The 17,665-nt window shown below is 56.5% G+C and overlaps 1 protein-coding gene across 6 annotated transcripts in view; it reads left to right on the forward strand.

Moving 5' to 3' along the window:
• Nucleotides 1–17,665, forward strand: part of TNS1 (tensin 1) — a 182,022-nt gene that overhangs the window by 150,614 nt on the left and 13,743 nt on the right. For all 6 annotated transcript variants that reach the window (XM_039233097.1, XM_039233098.1, XM_039233094.1 and 3 more), the window contains 4 exons: nt 1,452–1,544; nt 10,067–10,265; nt 13,320–14,302; nt 17,391–17,477. In XM_039233097.1, the coding sequence (XP_039089028.1) occupies nt 1,452–1,544; nt 10,067–10,265; nt 13,320–14,302; nt 17,391–17,477 (1,362 nt within the window). The remainder of the gene's footprint in view (nt 1–1,451; nt 1,545–10,066; nt 10,266–13,319; nt 14,303–17,390; nt 17,478–17,665) is intronic.

The raw sequence follows: 17,665 nt of genomic DNA on the forward strand, positions 1-17,665 counted from the left end.
CATTAATAAGTGCTTGATTAAGGGTCCTTTGCAAGACCCCATTTTCAGTAATGGTCAGGGGTTCTGGAGGGTGGTGGAAACTGAGTGTGTGTGTGTGTGTGTGTGCGCGCGCGCGCGCATGTGTGTGTACGTGTAAGGAGAAAGACCTGCAAGCCTAGATCTGCCTCATTACCCAGATGTGTACATTTGTACACACTTGTCTCCTCTGCTGTATTTGTCTGATCAGCATCTAAGGACAGTGTGAGCACAGAGTCTGCCACCCATCTGGACCCCTGTGAGTTCTCACTGTCCCCGTGCACCAATAAGTTATGCACATCACTTGCATTGAGAGAGATGGCAGCTCTCTGTCTTTTGGGGATAGGAGGAGGGGTCGGGGAGGGTCCCGGAGCTGCCGTGTGGGTGCTAGGTGTCGGAGGACAACCCCTGCTCTGCTGAGGCCACCAGCATGTGGCAGGCAGGCTTGGGCTTCAGCTGATCTGTGTGGCTGTGTGTCCTCGGGGCCCATGGCCTCCGCACACTCCTGATGGCCATGCTAGGAGACACAGAGCTCGTTTCTTTGCTGCTTTTCAGAGGTGTGTTAGGAGAGGCAGCCGCTGCCACCGAGGAGAGATCTCGTGACTGGGCGTAACCAGCTCTGAAGTTCAGCTGGGACACTGGCAGTGTCCTTGGCTTATGGGAAAATGGCCAACAGCCCTTTCTGACCTTGTGTGTTACACGACACTTCTAACCCAGACGGGCAATTGGGAAGGGCCCTGGGGTTTGCGCAGGGAGTTGGTGCTCTTGGCCATGGATGGTGGGGACGGGGCTTCTCCCTCTTCCAGAATGCTGGGATTTGGGGGGTACAGAGAGCCCCACACTGAGAAGTTCTCTCTTCCTGGGGTTTGCAAGTGACATGGTTGGCTGGGGATCAAAGATCTTTGGCCGAGGGCTGCCCTGGGATCTCAGAGTGGGCACGGTTCTACCCATGATCCCTTTACAGGATGTGCCATCTCGAAATCCCTTTTCCTTTAGTTCTCTAAGCCCATCGAAGTGCGTGGTATAGAGAGACTGTGTGCGTCGGTGGGGAATGACAGAATATACTATGGAGAAGTCAGAGAAAGCCAGAGACACATGCGTGTATGTCGTGAGCCATGGCGATGCAAGGGGACCACAGCGATGCCACTGAGGGCTCGAGCATAGAAATTGTTTTCTTGAGGTTGAGGGCCAGGCTGAGGGGCAGCGCCATTTCCTGACTTTGTCTACCCTCGGAGCTGCGGAGAAACACAGAGTTGGGAAAGGGCCGCGGCAGCAGCCTCTGGGACTGGGGCTGGCTCTCTTGCGCCGCCTCCTGCTGCCAACCCCTCACCGACATGCCCTCACTTAGGGGTGTTCCCAGTCCTGCCCCCTTTTCTCTCCCCACCCGTCCCTCACCCCGAGGCTCACTTGTGTCTCCTTTCTTCTTTCTGGCACAGTGCGCTCCCCTCCAGGTCTGGCCAAGACCCCCCTGTCTGCCCTTGGCCTGAAACCCCACAACCCAGCAGACATTCTGCTGCATCCTACTGGTGGTGAGTGGCCCTGGGGAAGGGAGGTGGTGGGGGAGGCCCGAGGGATGCGTCGGGGTTGGAGGACCCCTGTGGTCCTAGGTGGGGGAAGGGGGGGGGCTCAGGATCTAATTAGAAAATGCCCAGACGTGATGGGTTCTCAGGCCCTTCTGGAAACAAGATGGCAGCCTGGCTTTGTGCCCACACTGAGGTCAGGCCTGAGTGAGGGGCTCTCTGTGCAGGGGTTGAGGGGGGTAGGTCCCTTTATAGTCTTCCTGGGGTTGTGCCACTCCCGGGGTCCTCTGACTTGGGGTTTTGGAGGCTTGGCCTCAGTTTCCTTCTCTGCCATTAGCCTGGCTCCACTATCCCCCAGTGTTCACCCTTGTGTCCTTGGAACCAACCCCCCCCATACACACACACAGATGTGCACACAACCCTAGCTCACACTCCTACTTCTTTACCAATCTCCCAGCTCCTTTATTCTCTGTGAGGAAGGGGAGAGTGGAGGGCCGTGGTCCCCGAGGGGCCATTCTGAGCAGGCTGAGCCCAGAGGGTTTTCCCCTAGACTCTGGTTTTAGGGCTGGGCTGGGGCTCTTGGGGCCAACTTTGCTTTTTTTCTCCAGTCACCAGAAGACTGATCCAGCCAGGTAGGAGGGCGATGATATGCATGCGTGACCCACACGGCAGGCACAGCCTCCCACTCGGGGGTGTCTGCATGGCCAGGGACACTTGAGTCACCAGAGAGCAGAAGCAGGCTGGGGCTGCCTCTCACCGGCCAGCACACTTCTGCTTGAGATGCAAGCCCAGGGCACAGGGGCTGGGAGAGGGGCCGGCGTTGTCCCTGGGAGTGAGGCCGTCATTAGCTCCCGGGGTCCTGGCAGTGTGGATATTAGGGTCTTACCCCTCACCCTGGGCTCGTCCACCCTGGCCTCGCCCCTGCTTTCCTGCCTCCTCTTTCTTAGCAAATTCTCTTTCAGGAAATGATCCCTGTTAATCGATCTCTCTCTCTTTCCTTTCTGCCCTTCCACACCTCCTCATCACCTGCCTCTCTTTCCTGCCTCTCCTTCCTCTTTCCTCTCCTCTCGTCTTCCCTCAGAGGAGGATGAGGGGAAGGTGGTGACAGAGCTTCCCAAAGGTAAGTGCAGCTTTGCTCTGTGGCTCCTTCCCTCTCTCTGGGTCTGGGAATGGCTTGGTTGGCCTGTCCCGGGGGCAGATGTCTTTTCTGATGGGTTTTAGATGACCAGGTCCATAGCCTTCTGGCCCCCATCCCCTGGTGATGAGCTGGCACTCCGGGTGCTACCCTGTGTTCTGACTGAGGAGCTGCGCACAGGTTCAGGTGTAGCCAGCTCCGGTGCCAGTGCGGTGCCACGTTGTGACCACCCCCTGCCCCCCCCCGCCTCCCCCCGCCTCCCCCGCCGCTTGCTCTCCCAGCAACACTTCCGCTAGCTTGCCTGGGTTACAGCCAGCGCCCTCAGAGGGCGAAGGGACACACGTTGTCCCACTTCCAGGGGCGTGCCCCACGTGCACAGCTCAGCGCCAGCTTTCTCTGCAGTACCAGAGCCGAGTGTTGCCCTCTTGAAGCCCTTGCTACCGCAGCTGGGAGGGAGGGAGGGTGCCTCTGTGGGACCTGGGGCGCCTCTGGGGATTTCACAACAGCTGTGGACCCCTCCCACACAAATGCACCAGGCACCCATGCACACGATTTGGACAGGTTCAAAGGGGTTAGCACATCTGGGTCCCAGCTTAACACTCGGTGTAGATGAACTCTGTGTTGTACACGAAGCAGAGTGGGGGACATAGGGAAGGGGACATGGACAGAGAAGGGGAGCAGAGGTGAGACATGGGGGGGCATGGGCAGAGAAGAGGAGCAGAGGCGGGACATGATCTAGTTGGAGCCCTTTACCTTACTAGAAACTGAAGTCAAGTGATGATTCAGGAGCATCAGGTGGAATGAAGTGGGTGCTGGCCTAGGCCGTCTGTGTGTGACTCTGGGTCTCAGGGTCCCTGTCTCCACCAGGGGGACTCGGGTAAGGTGGGCACTGAGGTCCCTTCCAGCTCTGACATGTTAGATGTTCTGACTTTCCACTTGGGCCCTGGTTTCATGTGGCCTGGTTTCTTTAGAGGCTCGATGTGCTTCTGTGAAGCCCACTCCCCTCTTTCCTTTGCACTCACTGCCTTGATTTCCCGCCCCCAGAGCGGGCACAGGCCGTGGCCCTCTGAATCTGCCCACTGGGTGCCAACCAGAGTTTGGACAGCAGCCCCAGGCTGCCTGGGGGATGCAGAACGAGGTGGCCCCCAGCAACAGACCCCGAGTGGGGGGAGCCCCCACGTGCTCTTGGCTGTCCTTCCCCCCAGCCTCCTCCAGGAGTCGGGGGGAAGGGGCTTCCTCCAGGCTGGCTGCTGGCTCTTGGCAGGGCCACGAAGATGGGACAGGAGTCCAGAAATGCTGGGGCCCAGGTGCACCCACAAACTCCAGTGGGAGGGTCTGAGGGGAGATTATCCCCCAAGCTGATAGGTGCTAGAGGTTGTGTTTCCCACGTTGGGGTGACACTTCAGAGAAGCAAAGATCCGGGACACAACTGAATTGCTCATTTCACCCCACAGACGGCTCAGCCTTCAAAGCCCCAACCCTGCTCCGTGTGTTTGGAGGGGACGGTTCCTGGGGATCACCTCTGCTGCACCCATTGTTTCCCCAGCGTGGGGCTGAGTCCTATATTGTGGGGTGAGGGCCCGGGGCTTCTGCTTACGGCCACAGGTATGCCCAGGCTGGACTCACAGGTCTCTTGTCTCCTAGTCAAGGGGCGATTTCAAAGTCCTCCTCCTGTCTCCAGACACCATGCCCAGGGATTCCAGCGTGGGGGGCCAGAATCGCTGTCATGGCCTGGGGAGGAGGGTCCTTGTGGCTCGGAGAGGGGGTGCGGGAGAGGACCGGGAGCGAGGCTGTGGGCAGCCAGTTCCATTTTCCTGACTCATGTACCACCTCCCTGGTCAGACCAAAGCACATTGTTTGCTGACCCTCCCTGCTGAAACTTTGATGGGAAAGTCAGAAAAAGATGCCTGTGAGGAAGAATGATCAGAGGCAGAATCACTCAGCTAGAGGAAAAGCAGATTTTAGGGGGCCTGCTCTCTGCTCTCTGGGCACTCTGCTAAATGCTTTACATGTATTCAATCTCTCATTCTTTGATTCATTTATTCAGTATTTCACATGCCTATTATGTGCCAGGGTCTGGGAATATAATGATATGCGGTACTGTGATTCCTAATCTCATGGAGCATATGCGTGAGCAGGGGCCAGAATTAAATTACTTGGAATTACGTATTGAGATAGCACTCCAAAGGGAACGGACACAGTTTATGAGACCTTACAGCCAAAAGCCTGATGTTGGTTGAAGAAGTAAGATGTGAGGGTGAGTGACATTAACTTGGTGAAACTGGGAGGAGAGAAAAGCATTTGATGTAGAGGAAAAGCATGTACAAAGGCCCTGGGGTGGGAGGGCACTGCATGTTTTTTCTAGGAACTGCAAAATCAGTGAGGCTGAGGGCAGGAAGGGGGCTGGAGTAAGGAGGAATGTGGTTACAGATGAGGTTCACCAGGCAGGAGTGAGACCATGGGCGGCCATTGTCATATCATTTTGTTTAGCAACCACAGGCTGAGAGGAAGGTGGAACTCCATTTTACCAATGAGAAGATGGCATGTAGAGTGGTTAAATGACTAGTCTAGGCCCTCACAGTCATTCAGGGGCATGGCTGAGAGCCAGTGCTGGACTAGCGTGTAGAGGCTGTCCCTTTCCCTGGCACTACACTGGGTGCAGCCTCCGAATGGACACAGTGGGGCCGGGGACTGAGCTCTCCATGATGGAAGGAGAGGAGGAAAGCCTGCAACAGTCACGACGTGAGGTCAACATCAAGAATATCTTCCCAGTGGTGAAACAGGGAAAGAAATTGTGGAAGCTTCTTTCCCAGAGGAAAGGGAACAGGGGGCAGTCACATTAGGTTCTGTTTGTCCAGATGATTAGATGGGACGGATTGGGCATAAAGGGAGACTTTGGACTAGAAATGGCTCCTCTGAAGGGCTCTTCCTGCACTGAGATCCTTGGTGAGGGGTGGCCCGTGGCATCTGGGACTCTGTGACAGTGCTGTGCCAATTTATTGAACACCTATTATGTGCCGGTGCTGTGCTAGACACTGAGGGTAACACGTGAGCTATCCTGGTGAGGGCAGAGATGTGAGCAGATAGTTCAGTGTAAGGACGGAGTGCTGAGTAGGGTTGGAACAGAGTATTAGGGGTGCTCAGAATCCTGTGTATGGATCCAAGTGACTTGAAATTCCAACTTTCCAGCTGCTGGATTGGAACTCGGTTTCTTTACTTCCTCTTACCACCCACATGTCTTCATCTTACTTGGGGTGTGCGGGCCCCTTCTCTCCAGGCAGAGCCCTTCCTGGAGGCAGGAAATGCACTCCAGGGAGCGGGTGAAGAGCAGACAGTGCCCTGGGCCCCACTTCCGGTTGCTCTCAGTTGCCGACAGCCACTTGGAATAAGTTTGGGCTTCTGGAATGTTCTATAGGAAGTGCCCTCCCTGGCTCCACCTCTCCCACTCTTTCCAACTCCTTTGGGTGCAGCTGCTCCAGGCCTGGAGGAGAGGATAAAGATAGCAGGAGAGACTCAGAGAGAAGGCTACAGGGAGGCAGGGGCCGGTGTGGCCGGGGACATGGGCCGGCACCAGTGGGGCTGCTTTTGACACTGGAGTGGAAATTAGCAGGCGAGAATCAGAGGGAACTTCCCCATCTCTGTCACTTGATCTTGCCTGGGCAGGTGGGTATGTTCATTCCCATTTTACAGAAGAGGAAACTGAATCCCAGAAAGTTGCAGCAGCATGTCCCAGGTCACCCCTCCAGGAAGTGAAAGAAGGGAGATCCCACCACTCAGATGTTGTCCTGTGGTTGGGAAGAGAGAAAAAAATAGAAAGAAAGAGGGGGTATTTTCAACGTGGTAACTGAGTCTGAAAACGTGGGCCCTAAAGGTTGGTTTTGAACAGTTCTGCAGACAGACTCAAGAAATCAAGTAACTTCCCAAAGATCCCGCCTCTGTTCATGAGGAACAGAGATCAAGACAAAGGGCTCTGTTCATCTCTCCTCCTGGGTGGGGCTAGTGGGCCAGGACGGGTTGACAGATGGCCACAGCCTGGCTGAGCAAAGACGAGGATGGCCATGCCCCCATCAGGACAGGGGCCAGGTGGGCCAGGTGGACCGGGTCACTGAAATCCTACTAGCCCAGGAGCCAAGCCCTGCGGCTGCCTTCTGAGCCCAAGGACTTTCCTTCCGTGTGGATGGAAGGCAGCTGCTGCTACTCCCTGGGCGAGCTGTCCTGTCCCCCAACTTCAGACACAGTCCTCCTCTGGCTTCCAGTGGCTTAGGATCCAGTCGGAGTGGGGAAGGGGGGCCGAAGAAACTGACACCTTACAAAGGCAACCTTTTTGTAACCATCTTAGGCTTTCTGACATCCCAGAATCTCTAATATGCTGTTCCTTTGTCACCCTGTGCAGAGTTCATGCAGGCCTCCAGCCTGGCGTTCAGGCTACTCTGTTCAGGTCAGGAGCAGTTGGTGGGGACGCGGCCATGTCTAATGGCGAGCAGGCCTGATGGGAGTCGGCATCCGTGGGTCCCGGGCTCGGCTCTGTCCTGACTTAAGGGAGAGGGTGGTGAGGCCCACTTTATCTCAGTTTTACTGCTGTCGAAGGGGTACATTTTTTTACAGGGTGGGGGGTAGGGTAATGTGAGTTGCTGACACGGTGTATGGGCCTGGGTCCTGGCAGAACCAGAATGGCTCATTCCACGGGACAATGGAGAAGAGTTTAATGGACTATTTGAAAGGTCTGGGCAAACTCATGATGGGTAGTGAAGCACCCTTGGGTGGTCCCTAGCAGGAAAAGGAGCCATCCCCACGCCAGACCTGAAAGCAAAGCAGAGAGCTGGAGAGGGCCCCTGACCAGAGCTGTGGTCTTGGGCAGAGGGATACAGCCACTGGCACCTTGACCTTCTCTCCACCCTCCCTCCCATCTCCTGCCAGTCCCTCCCACCAGCTGGAGGCCAAAGCCTTCCAGAGTCCTAGAACCAGAGGGCCTAGGGGATGCGGTCAGTACTGGCTTCCAGGGACACAGAGCAGGCTGGAATGGTAGGAGAGCACAGACTTCAGGGACCGTGCACGGGGGCTTTAGCCAGAGCATTCCAGGGAATGAGAAAAACACGTGTGTGTCTCTTGGGTCCTGGCCATTATGCATCTCTGTCTGGGTGAGGCTGGAGGGTGAAGATCATGCATCTGCTAGCTTGTAGGATCATCAAGGGCTCACCGTAGGCAAGGGGCTATGGGGGGCGCTGCGAATAGAGGTCAGCAAGGAGCCCGGCATGGCCAGGGAGTGGATGGATTTCCTTGTCTTCAGTGAGAGCAAAGGGGTGCTGAGGACCGCGGGCACCCGGGTGAAGCCGAGCGCCTGGAGTTTTCAGAGAGTGACCCAGAATGGCGAGGGATGGGAGGGGACGGTAGACTCTGGCTTTGCGTCTCCACTGCCATTTCTATGGGCTCCTTGCTGCATGGTTCCTCCTGCCCTGATGCGTTACCCCAGGACACAGCCATCCCTCAAAGACTAAAGACACACGAAGCACTGGCTCCCTGACTTCAGCTGGCCCGTGTGTGTATGGTGGGCAGGAGGGCCGGCTCCAGGTCAGACTGCCTGTTCTCCTAGGCTGCCCCTGTCTGCCCCTAGCCACTGTGTGATGGGGTGAGGGGCCCACATTCTACAATTCTCCTACTTTGCTCATGTAGTTGCTATTTTTATCAGTATTAATAGTTCTGGCTGACGTGTTGGATACTCGGTGTCCCCGTGGGGCTGTGGCCCTTCTCTAGGCTACCAGGAGCCAGCACTGAGAGTGAGAAGACCACGATGCTAGTATCTATGGCCATTGATTGGCTGTGTGTTCTGGGACAGATCACTCCACCTCTCTGGGCTGAGGAGACGGGTGAGATCAGGGGTCAGCAAACTATGGCCACGTCTGGCCCGTTGCCTATTTGTGTACAGAAAGTTTGGTTGCCATACAGCCATGCTCATTTGTTCACGGATTGTCTGTGACTTTGAGCTATAAACGCAGGATTGAGTAATTGCCACAGAGACCGTTTGCTAAATGGTCAAACGACTTACTATTGAACCTTGTACAAAAGTGTGTGCCTGCACCGGTCAGAGGATCCCCATGGCATCTCCTAGCTCCAGCAGGCCCTCAGGCACGGTGGGCACAGAACCAATGCCTTTGGCAATGAAAGAGGCCTGGGGCTTCTGTGAGGTAGGTGGGTGGCCTGGGCTGGTGGACCGGGGGGTGGGGGGTCTTTTGAGGAGGCCTCGCTTACCCCTGCCTGTATGGACTCCAGCTTCAGGGCACTGAGGTGGCTGGCTTTGTACCACCCTGTGCCCAGCACCTGGAATAGGACACCCCATGCTTGTCCCTCTGAAGACATCCTGCCCTCCCCCATCTGCTGTCACACAGGCCTGGCTGGCCTAGGGCGGCACAGACTCCCTGGTTCTTCACTTTCTTAGGCTGGTTTTGGCAGATGCCCTGATTGTGGGTGGCATGTGAGCCTGGGCTCTCTGATCACATCCCTCTGGGGGGAGATAGGATGGTGCTAGGTTTGGAGGTGGTAGGAATGTCCTCTATCCCTGCTCACGTCCCCAGAGAGGCTGAGAGTGCCCTGCTTCTTCCGCCGTAGCACAGAGTTAGTTTCAGGCCAGGCCTCAGAGGCCTGGGAGGAGGGTCAGACACGCGCCACCTTGGGGGTCAGGAGATCTGACTCCCCACTGCACCTCCCAGACACATCGATCACTCTCCCCAGGCCTCAGGGCCCTCACCTGTAGACTGCAACCCCCGCCCCGCAATCCGTAGACCCTCCTGAACACCAGACTCGGAGAGCCCTGTCAGTCTCGGGAGGAATGCTAAGTGTGTCAGGCAAGGTGGGTGGGTGTGACTTGTCAGGGCGGGGGCTGGGCGTGACACACCAAGCAGGCCTGTTGCTAGGCCAGCAAGCCTGTTTCTGGATTCTGGGCATGGGTGGAGCCCATGTGAACCCTGGCTCTGTCCTGAGTGTGGGCAAGGCTGGGCTGGAGCTCTGGGTCCACTGTAGAGCCCAGACTCCAGCGGTGCCAGGGAGGACCTTGGAGAGCCTGGGAGGCTGAGTAGAAGGGTCTTGGAAGAAAAGAAGCAGCTAAACGGGGTGCCAGCTATAGACACGGTGCCCTAGCCCCAGGCAGGAAGAATCTATGACGGCGTGTTCAGCGGCAAAGCTGGGGTCCGTTTCTGGGAAGCATCTGTGAGCGAGGCCCTGGGTAAAGGCTCTGTGGGGTCTCTCACAGCTTCTCCAAGACACTGGGAAGACGGGGAGCCCCAGGAGTGCCCTTTGCATGCTTGGCTGTCCTTTGGGAGCTGTCCTCACAGGCTGGGGAAACGCTGTCGGGGTCCACACTGCACCCTCATGGACCTCAGTGTTCTCTTCTGCCCCCTTCCAGAGCCCCGGAGCTACGTGGAGTCGGTGGTGCGGACGGCAGTGGCTGGGCCTCGAACTCAGGACCCCGAGCCCAAGAGCTTTAGCGCCCCACCTGCCCAGGCCTATAGCCAAGAGATGCCCCTGAGGAACGGGACCCTGGGAGGCTCCTTTGTCTCCCCCAGCCCCCTCTCCACCAGCAGCCCCATCCTCAGTGCTGACAGGTAAGCGGGGAGGAGGGTCCAGGCCTGAATCTGCCTGGAGCGTGGATGGGCAGAAATCACATCCAGATAGCCGCACCTTTGAAACCAGCCGACTGGGGTGCCACTGAGAGGGCATCCGGGTACCAAATCCTGTGGGAAGCATGAGGGCGGAGGAGCTGTAATTCCCAGGCTGAATTCAATCCCACCGTCCGGCAAACTGTGCGGCAAGTGCACCGCCGTGCATGCAGTGAACCAGTCCTCCCCCAGCTTTAAAACCCAACAACAGCACCGAGATAGTGATCTAGTGAGTCTTCCAGCATGCCTGGCACTTTGCTAAATGCTATTCTTACTTTTTAGATCCTACTTTTTAGAAGGGGAAACTGAAGCACAGGGAGGCCAAGTAGCTTGCTCAAGGTCCTGCAGCCGAACAGTAGCAGAAATAGGATTCAGACCAAAGGCATCTGGTTCTAGAGCCCATGTCTCTCCTGGCCCTGCATTTAGGTGCCCGCCTGTCACAGGATGCCGGACAGATGTGCCCAAAGCAGACACAGAAGTGCCTGGAGCTCCCAGCAAGGGGCTACCGTTTCTGGCTAGGGATGCAGAGAGGGTTTCTGGGGGGCTGGAGGTATTTGTGAGGCCAGAAGGGTGAGCAGGTGTTGAAAGGGGGAGAGGGAGGGAGTGGGCATTCTAGAAGGGCAGCACAGCCAGGACGGGGGGGGGGGCTGGGGTGTGGACATGTTGATGCGTGGGGCTGAGGGCACGCAGCTGTAGGTGAGGAGGGACGTGTTGGTGGATAGACGGCTGGCTTTCTGGGTGGGTCAGACAGAGAGGAAAGCCTGGAATCAGGCAGAGGAGGGCTCTGAACAGGAAAGCCCTCCTTGCCGGGGGTATAGTGAGAAGCTGCTCAGCTGGGGGAGTGGGGTGTGGGCTTGGTGACAGGGAGAGCACAATGTGACACAGGAGAGGGAGCTGGAGATGAGCTCAGGCAGGGCGTAGGGTACCAGGCACGGGGGTCAGGGACTTAAGAGGTGAGACTGCTGCTGGGCGCCCCTTTGCATGCCCACCCCCTTCCCTAGTCTGGGCTCCTAGGAGGCCTCGGAACTCTCCAGCCACGTTGTCCTGGTACCACTGGCCAGGCCCAGTGGCTGAGTTTGCCGCATGCCTTCCACCCTATGTTGGTCCCGTGCAGTGTACCACCTCCCAGATCGGGGTGCGGGTGGCCAAGTGAGCAGAGGCTGCATTCTTCTGCTCTTCTGAGAATTCTGGAACCTCAGGGTGTCTGGATGGCTCACTCAGTTAAGCAGCCAACTTCAGCCCAGGTCGTGATCTCACAGTTCGTGGCTTTAAGCCCTGCGTCAGGCCCTGTGCTGACAGCTTAGAGCCTCGAACTTGCTTCAGATTCTGTGTCTCCCTCTCTCTGCCCTCCTCCCGCTCACTCTCTCTCTCAAAAATAAACATGAAAACATTTTTTTTTTTTTTAATTTCTGGGACCTCAAGCCAAGTGTGCACTCCCAGGCCACCTTGCCCCCTCCCCAGCCTCTTTACAGGCAGATGGCTCCATTTCTTGGGAAATCTGCTTCTAGCCAGAAGGTGCATTCCTCAAGGAAAGGACACTTTCCTAACCTGACCAGCCCCCACTGCTCATATCCAGAGAGCCCTGAATCAGGAGGTTTTCTCTGTTTCTCAGTCAAATTCCTCCTGCTGTAGAGTTGGCTCTTTTCAGGGCTCAGGAAGCTAGTGTTTCTCCTGTGGGGTTAATCTTCCAGAACTCCATGTCAGTCTCCCCCCACCCCATCCCACTCAGCCTGACACTCCCTCCATTCCTCAGAGGCCATATTATTCTGTACCAGGAATGGCATTCCATCTAGCCACTTCTGGGATCTGAGGTAGACTTTTTCTTGGCCTTGCCCGTGACCTGCTTCTTGCCCTTGGCTCTTGCCTGCTTACCTCCCCCACCCCTTCACGTCAGTCGGGGACTGAGCTTATCCAGCCTGGCCTCGAGACTCCTTCCCATCTGTAGCTCCAGGCTGGCCCATTGTCTTGTAGAAGGACACCCCTGCCCCCACCCAGGGGCCTGTGCAGAGCCTACCTGCCACCTCTCTGCAGCCTTAGCTTATGCAGGGTCCCTGTCGACCTCTCTCCCACCATACCATCAATGGATAGGAGTTTGGGTCTGGAAGAAATCAGGGTTGTCTGATCCAGCCCCCTTGTTTCCTACATGAGGAAACTTTAACAAGCACGATCCAGGTTGTACCTAACTTCGGAGGAGGGCCTGTGATTGTGGCTGTCCCCCAGGCACAGTCCCGTCTGAACTGAATTTTATCAGAGTCTTAGAATTGGGAGCGACCTTTGTGCTCATCTACTCTAACCTCCCGACGAAGGAAATTCCCACCACAACATTCAGGTCAAGAGGTTGGTCATTTTCTGCTTAAATGCTGCAAATGACGGGAGTCTCATTACTATGCAAGACAGCTTGCTATCAGTGGCCAGATTCAACAGCTGGAAAGCAGACCATACATAAGCTGAAATCTCCCGCACTGAGACTTGGTGTCTTTGCCTTTTGCGGCCATCCAGGAATGAAAGCCCAGTTCTAGCACTCACAGTGTTCAAAGATGCTAATGGCATCCTAGGAGCAGCGAGTCAAGGCGGGGATACTCCCAGTAGGAACAGGAGCCGGGGGGGTTGACCCCACCCTGATGTTCAGTGTCCGTGGTGCTGGAGGTGACATGGGGACAGCCATCTTCAGTTTCCATAGGGGACACCCCCTTGCTTTGACTTGTGGCTCAGGCGTCAACAGGGGCAGTGGGGAAAACATGGGCTTCGGAATCAGGTGCAGCTGCATTGGAACGCTGGTCTTTTACAAGCTATGTGGTTGCAAGCTGATTGCCCAACCTCTCTGAGCCTCTGTCTCTTCTTCTGATGGTTCCATAGGGTGATGTGCAAAAGTCTTGACATTCTGGTGCATGCCAGTGGGGCTCTGACTGTTGTCACTAGTGGTTGGGGGAGGGGGAGGGCTCACTGAAAGCCTGGCCTGCAATAAATGCCACCTTGACATCTCAACCTCTCTCTTTCCAGCACTTCGGTGGGGAGTTTCCCATCAGGGGAAAGCAGCGACCACGGCCCCCGGACACCTACGCAGCCTTTGCTGGATTCGGGCTTCCGTTCCGGCAGCCTGGGACAGCCTAGCCCTTCGGCTCAGAGAAGCTACCAGAGCTCTTCTCCCCTCCCGACCGTGGGCAGCAGCTACAGCAGCCCCGACTACTCACTACAGCAGTTCAGCTCCCCAGACAGCCAAGCGCGGGCTCAGTTCACTGTGGCCGGCGTCCACACGGTTCCTGGGAGCCCTCAGGCGCGCCACAGGACAGTGGGCACCAACACCCCCCCCAGCCCTGGCTTCGGCCGCCGGGCCATCAACCCCAGCATGGCCGCCCCCAGTAGCCCCAGTTTGAGCCACCGCCAGGTGATGGGTCCCGCGGGAACTGGTTACCATGGCAGCGCGGTCTCCAGCCCCCAGAGCAGCGCAGCGACCACTCCGGGAAGCCCCAGCCTGGGCCGGCACCCTGGGGCCCACCAGGTTTCAGGCCTCCATGGCAGTGTGGCCACCACCCCGGGAAGCCCCAGCCTGGGCCGGCACCCGGGAGGGCCCGGATCCGTGATTCCCGGCAGCCCCAGCTTGGACCGGCACGCGGCCTACGGGGGCTATTCCACCCCCGAGGACCGGAGACCCACACTGTCCCGCCAGAGCAGCGCCTCTGGTTACCAGGCTCCCTCAACTCCCTCCTTCCCCGTATCCCCTGCCTACTACCCGGGCCTCAGCAGCCCCGTCACCTCCCCGTCGCCGGACTCGGCAGCCTTCCGGCAAGGGAGCCCGACGCCAGCCCTGCCCGAGAAGCGAAGGATGTCTGTGGGAGACCGGGCGGGCAGCCTCCCCAACTACGCCACCGTCAACGGGAAAGTGTCCTCCTCACCCGTGGCCAGCGGCATGTCCAGTCCCAGTGGGGGCAGCACCGTCTCCTTCTCCCACACGCTGCCCGACTTCTCCAAGTACTCCATGCCAGGTGAGGCCCCGTCCCGCCCCCACCTGTGCCGTGGCAGACGGCCCACTGGTTAGGATGTCTGTCTCCATCTCTGTGCTGACGGCTCCTTGGCACACAACCCAGGGCAGCTCACTGACTTCTTGGCCTCAGTTTCCTTGTCTGTATAATGGGAGTTGGAGATGTCCTCAACGTAAGTGGACTGGGTACAGGGGTAGCGAGGAGGCCGAGGGTGCGATGATGATGATGATGAAGAGGAGGAGGAGGAGAAGGAGGAGGATAATGATGGTGTTACTGTGATGATTATCATCACCATGAGCGTAGCTCCTGCCACTCGCAGGGCGCACACTATGTGCCAGGCTCTGAACCACGCACCAGCCCTTTAATGCTCACGGCCACCTGGCAAACTAGGTATGATTACCCTCATCTTATGCATGGGCAAAATGAGGCTTAGAGATACTCGGTCATGTGTTCAGGGTCACACAGTTGGTACATGGCTTCTGATCTAGGCCCATATGCCCTGACGCTCATGCCCGCAAAGCATTAATCGAGTTGTCTTCTCGTGTTTTCGTATTTGTGATGTGGCATAACTTGGAAAATCTGCCCTCGACCCGCACCGCCATCCCTTTGGCCTGCCCACAGCACTCTGTCCCCACCTTTGGATCCCACTGTGTGTACATCACTAATAACAAACGGGTCAGGCGGCCAGATGCGCCGTGGGCTGAGGCCTAGGGTTGGGCATTTTCACTGGAGTCTGTTTTCTACAGAGCTGGCTTCACCAAAGCTTATGCCCGTTCACACACTGAACTCTTCCCTCATCGCCAGAACTCGGCGTCTTTGGCCTCCACGTAGAGGGCTTGGTATCTAAACACCAAGGTCAAGGCCTCAGCTGATCTGCAGCTTCTCAGCCAGACCTCTCATGTGCCTGTTGCAGAATGGCCCCAGAGCTCTGGGGCATTCGAGGAAGAGTTAGGTTTCAGGCAGGCCCTGGTGGGCCCCTGCCGCCTAGATTCTCAGTGTGTTGTTCCCAGGTCCTGCCCCAGCCCGGGGCCTGCCAGGCAGGGGCATTGACAGTGACCCCTCACGCCCCTGCTTCCTGCTGCCTACCAGAGAGGTCTGGTTCCCAGCCCCTCTTCTTGGAGGATGGAAACCTTCTAGTAGTTGGGACATTTCCTGTTTCCCACCATCTTCCCTGCTTAAAATAGCCACTGGAGTCAACACAGGAAGGCGCAGGGGGCTGCAGCCGCCTCTCACAGCTCATTAGGCCCCGCAGCCGCGGGTCCGGGGCTTCAAAGCAGAGAGGGAGGCAGCTTGCAGCAGTTGCTTGGCCCAGCGGCTTTGCCTGAGGGCCCCCCTCAGTGCACAGCTGCCAAGAAAGGGAGCTTCCTGCCCCATTGCTGTCCTCCAGAGGCTGATCCCAGGGGCCTAGCTCAGGGTGACCGACAAGTCAAAACAGACTGAGCACCAGACACACAATGTAACCCGTATCTCGGCTCTACGCCCTCAACTTTATAGCGTCGTTAACACAGGCGTCCTCTGTTCTGGCTTCTCTCTGAAGAAAGGGGAGGAAACCTGTGGAATTGGAATATTCCTTTCTTCCTCTTCTCCCAACCCCCTCTTTTTGTTTCTTTAAAAAAAATTTTTTTTAATGTTTATTTATTTTTGAAGGAGATATAGACAGAACATGAGCGGGGGAAAAGCAGAGAGAGAGGGAGACACAGAATCTGAAGCAGGCTCCAGGCTCTCAGCTGTCATCACAGAGCCCGACGCGGGGCTCAAACTCATGAACTGTGAGATCATGACCTGAGCTGAAGTAGGACACTCAACCGGCTGAGCCACCCAGGCGCCCCCTTCCCCTTTTTGTTTCTTTGCTTCCAGAAACTGAAGGAAGGGCTTGGAGAGCGAGGGCTGTACATCCTAACACCCAGACAAGGGAGATCAGGTGTAGCAGGCACTAAATGGGTGGCTGTGTTTCCTTACCTGAGAAGATCCTAACTGGAGCCTTTCTGTGAACTACCTGTGTGATTTGGGCAGGTCCCTCTCCCTCTCTGAACCTCACATCCCTCATTTGTAAAGTTGAGTGGTTAGATTGGATGCTGAGTATCTTCCAGAACCTGATGCTCTATAAAAGCATCTCTGGTCTGCCAAGAGTCTGAGCGGGGGTCATTTGCCAGGGAAGTGGGGTATGTAACTCACAGGAGATAGCTTCTAAGCCACCCCCTCCTCTGTTCCAGGGCAGGACTGTTTTTGTGTATGTGTATGACAGAGAACACGGGCTCTCCCTATAGGGCATGAGGAAGGGCTTGGGAGAAGTGATGGAAATGTAGCTTTCTTCCCGCAACGTCAAGGTTGCTATGACAAAGTTGGGAAATTCATCCAGTGGAGAAAGAGGCTAGAAGGTAGGGTGCCTTAGCCTGTGAGAGAGAAGCTGCAGGAAGGATTTGGCCCAGATCTTTTGGAGAGAGAAGGGGATAGGGGGAGAAAGGGCTTTCCTCAGCTCAGTGAGAACGCTGTGCCAGGCTTTTCCATAGGAGAGCAGCCCTGTGATGCACAACAGTCGGCAGGAGACGAGATGGGCAAGGCGCTCGAGGCCCCTTCCTGCAGGGCTCTGATGGCGTTTGAGGACATTGCCTTTTTGTGTTAGTTTCCTACCGCAGCTACAACAAAGTGCCACAAACTTGGTGACAAAGACAGCAGTTAATTTCTCATGAGTTGGAGGCTAGAAGTCCAAAATCAAGGTGTTGGCAGGCTCCTTCTGGAGGCTTGAGGGAGAATGTGTTCTACGCTTGCCTCTTAGCTTCTTGGGGCTGCTGACAAATGCTTGGTGTCCCCTGGCTGGTGGATGTGTCCCTCCAGCTTCTGACTCCATCCTCACGACTCCCCCCACAGTTTCTATGTCTCTCCTCCACTTCTGATGTGAACACCGGTCATATTGGATTGGGGTCCCCTGTAATCCAGCATGACCTCATCTTAACTTGCTTCTGTCTGCAGAGACCCTCTTTCCAAAGAAGGTCACGTTCACAGGTACCTGGGCTTAGGGCTCTGACCTACCCTCTTTGGAAGACACAATTCAACCCATAACACTGTTTTTTTCTGTCTCCATCTCTCTTAGACAACAGCCCTGAGACCCGGGCTAAAGTGAAGTTCGTCCAGGACACTTCCAAGTATTGGTACAAGCCGGAGATCTCCAGGGAGCAGGGTGAGTCCTGGGTGGTACCGAGGGTCCTGTGGTCCATTAGAGCTCACAGCTGGCTGTAGCCCACCACGTCTTCCCTGGCAGACTTACTCCTTTTTGCAATACAGGGTGAACACGGAGTGGGGCTGGGATCAAATTCAGAGAGCAAGAGGCATCTCCCCACGGTGAACTGGGAGGAGTGGAAGCAGGGT

The sequence above is a fragment of the Hyaena hyaena genome, unplaced genomic scaffold (genome assembly GCF_003009895.1).
Source record: "Hyaena hyaena isolate Hyena2069 unplaced genomic scaffold, ASM300989v1 scaffold_71, whole genome shotgun sequence".
NCBI lineage: Eukaryota > Metazoa > Chordata > Mammalia > Carnivora > Hyaenidae > Hyaena > Hyaena hyaena.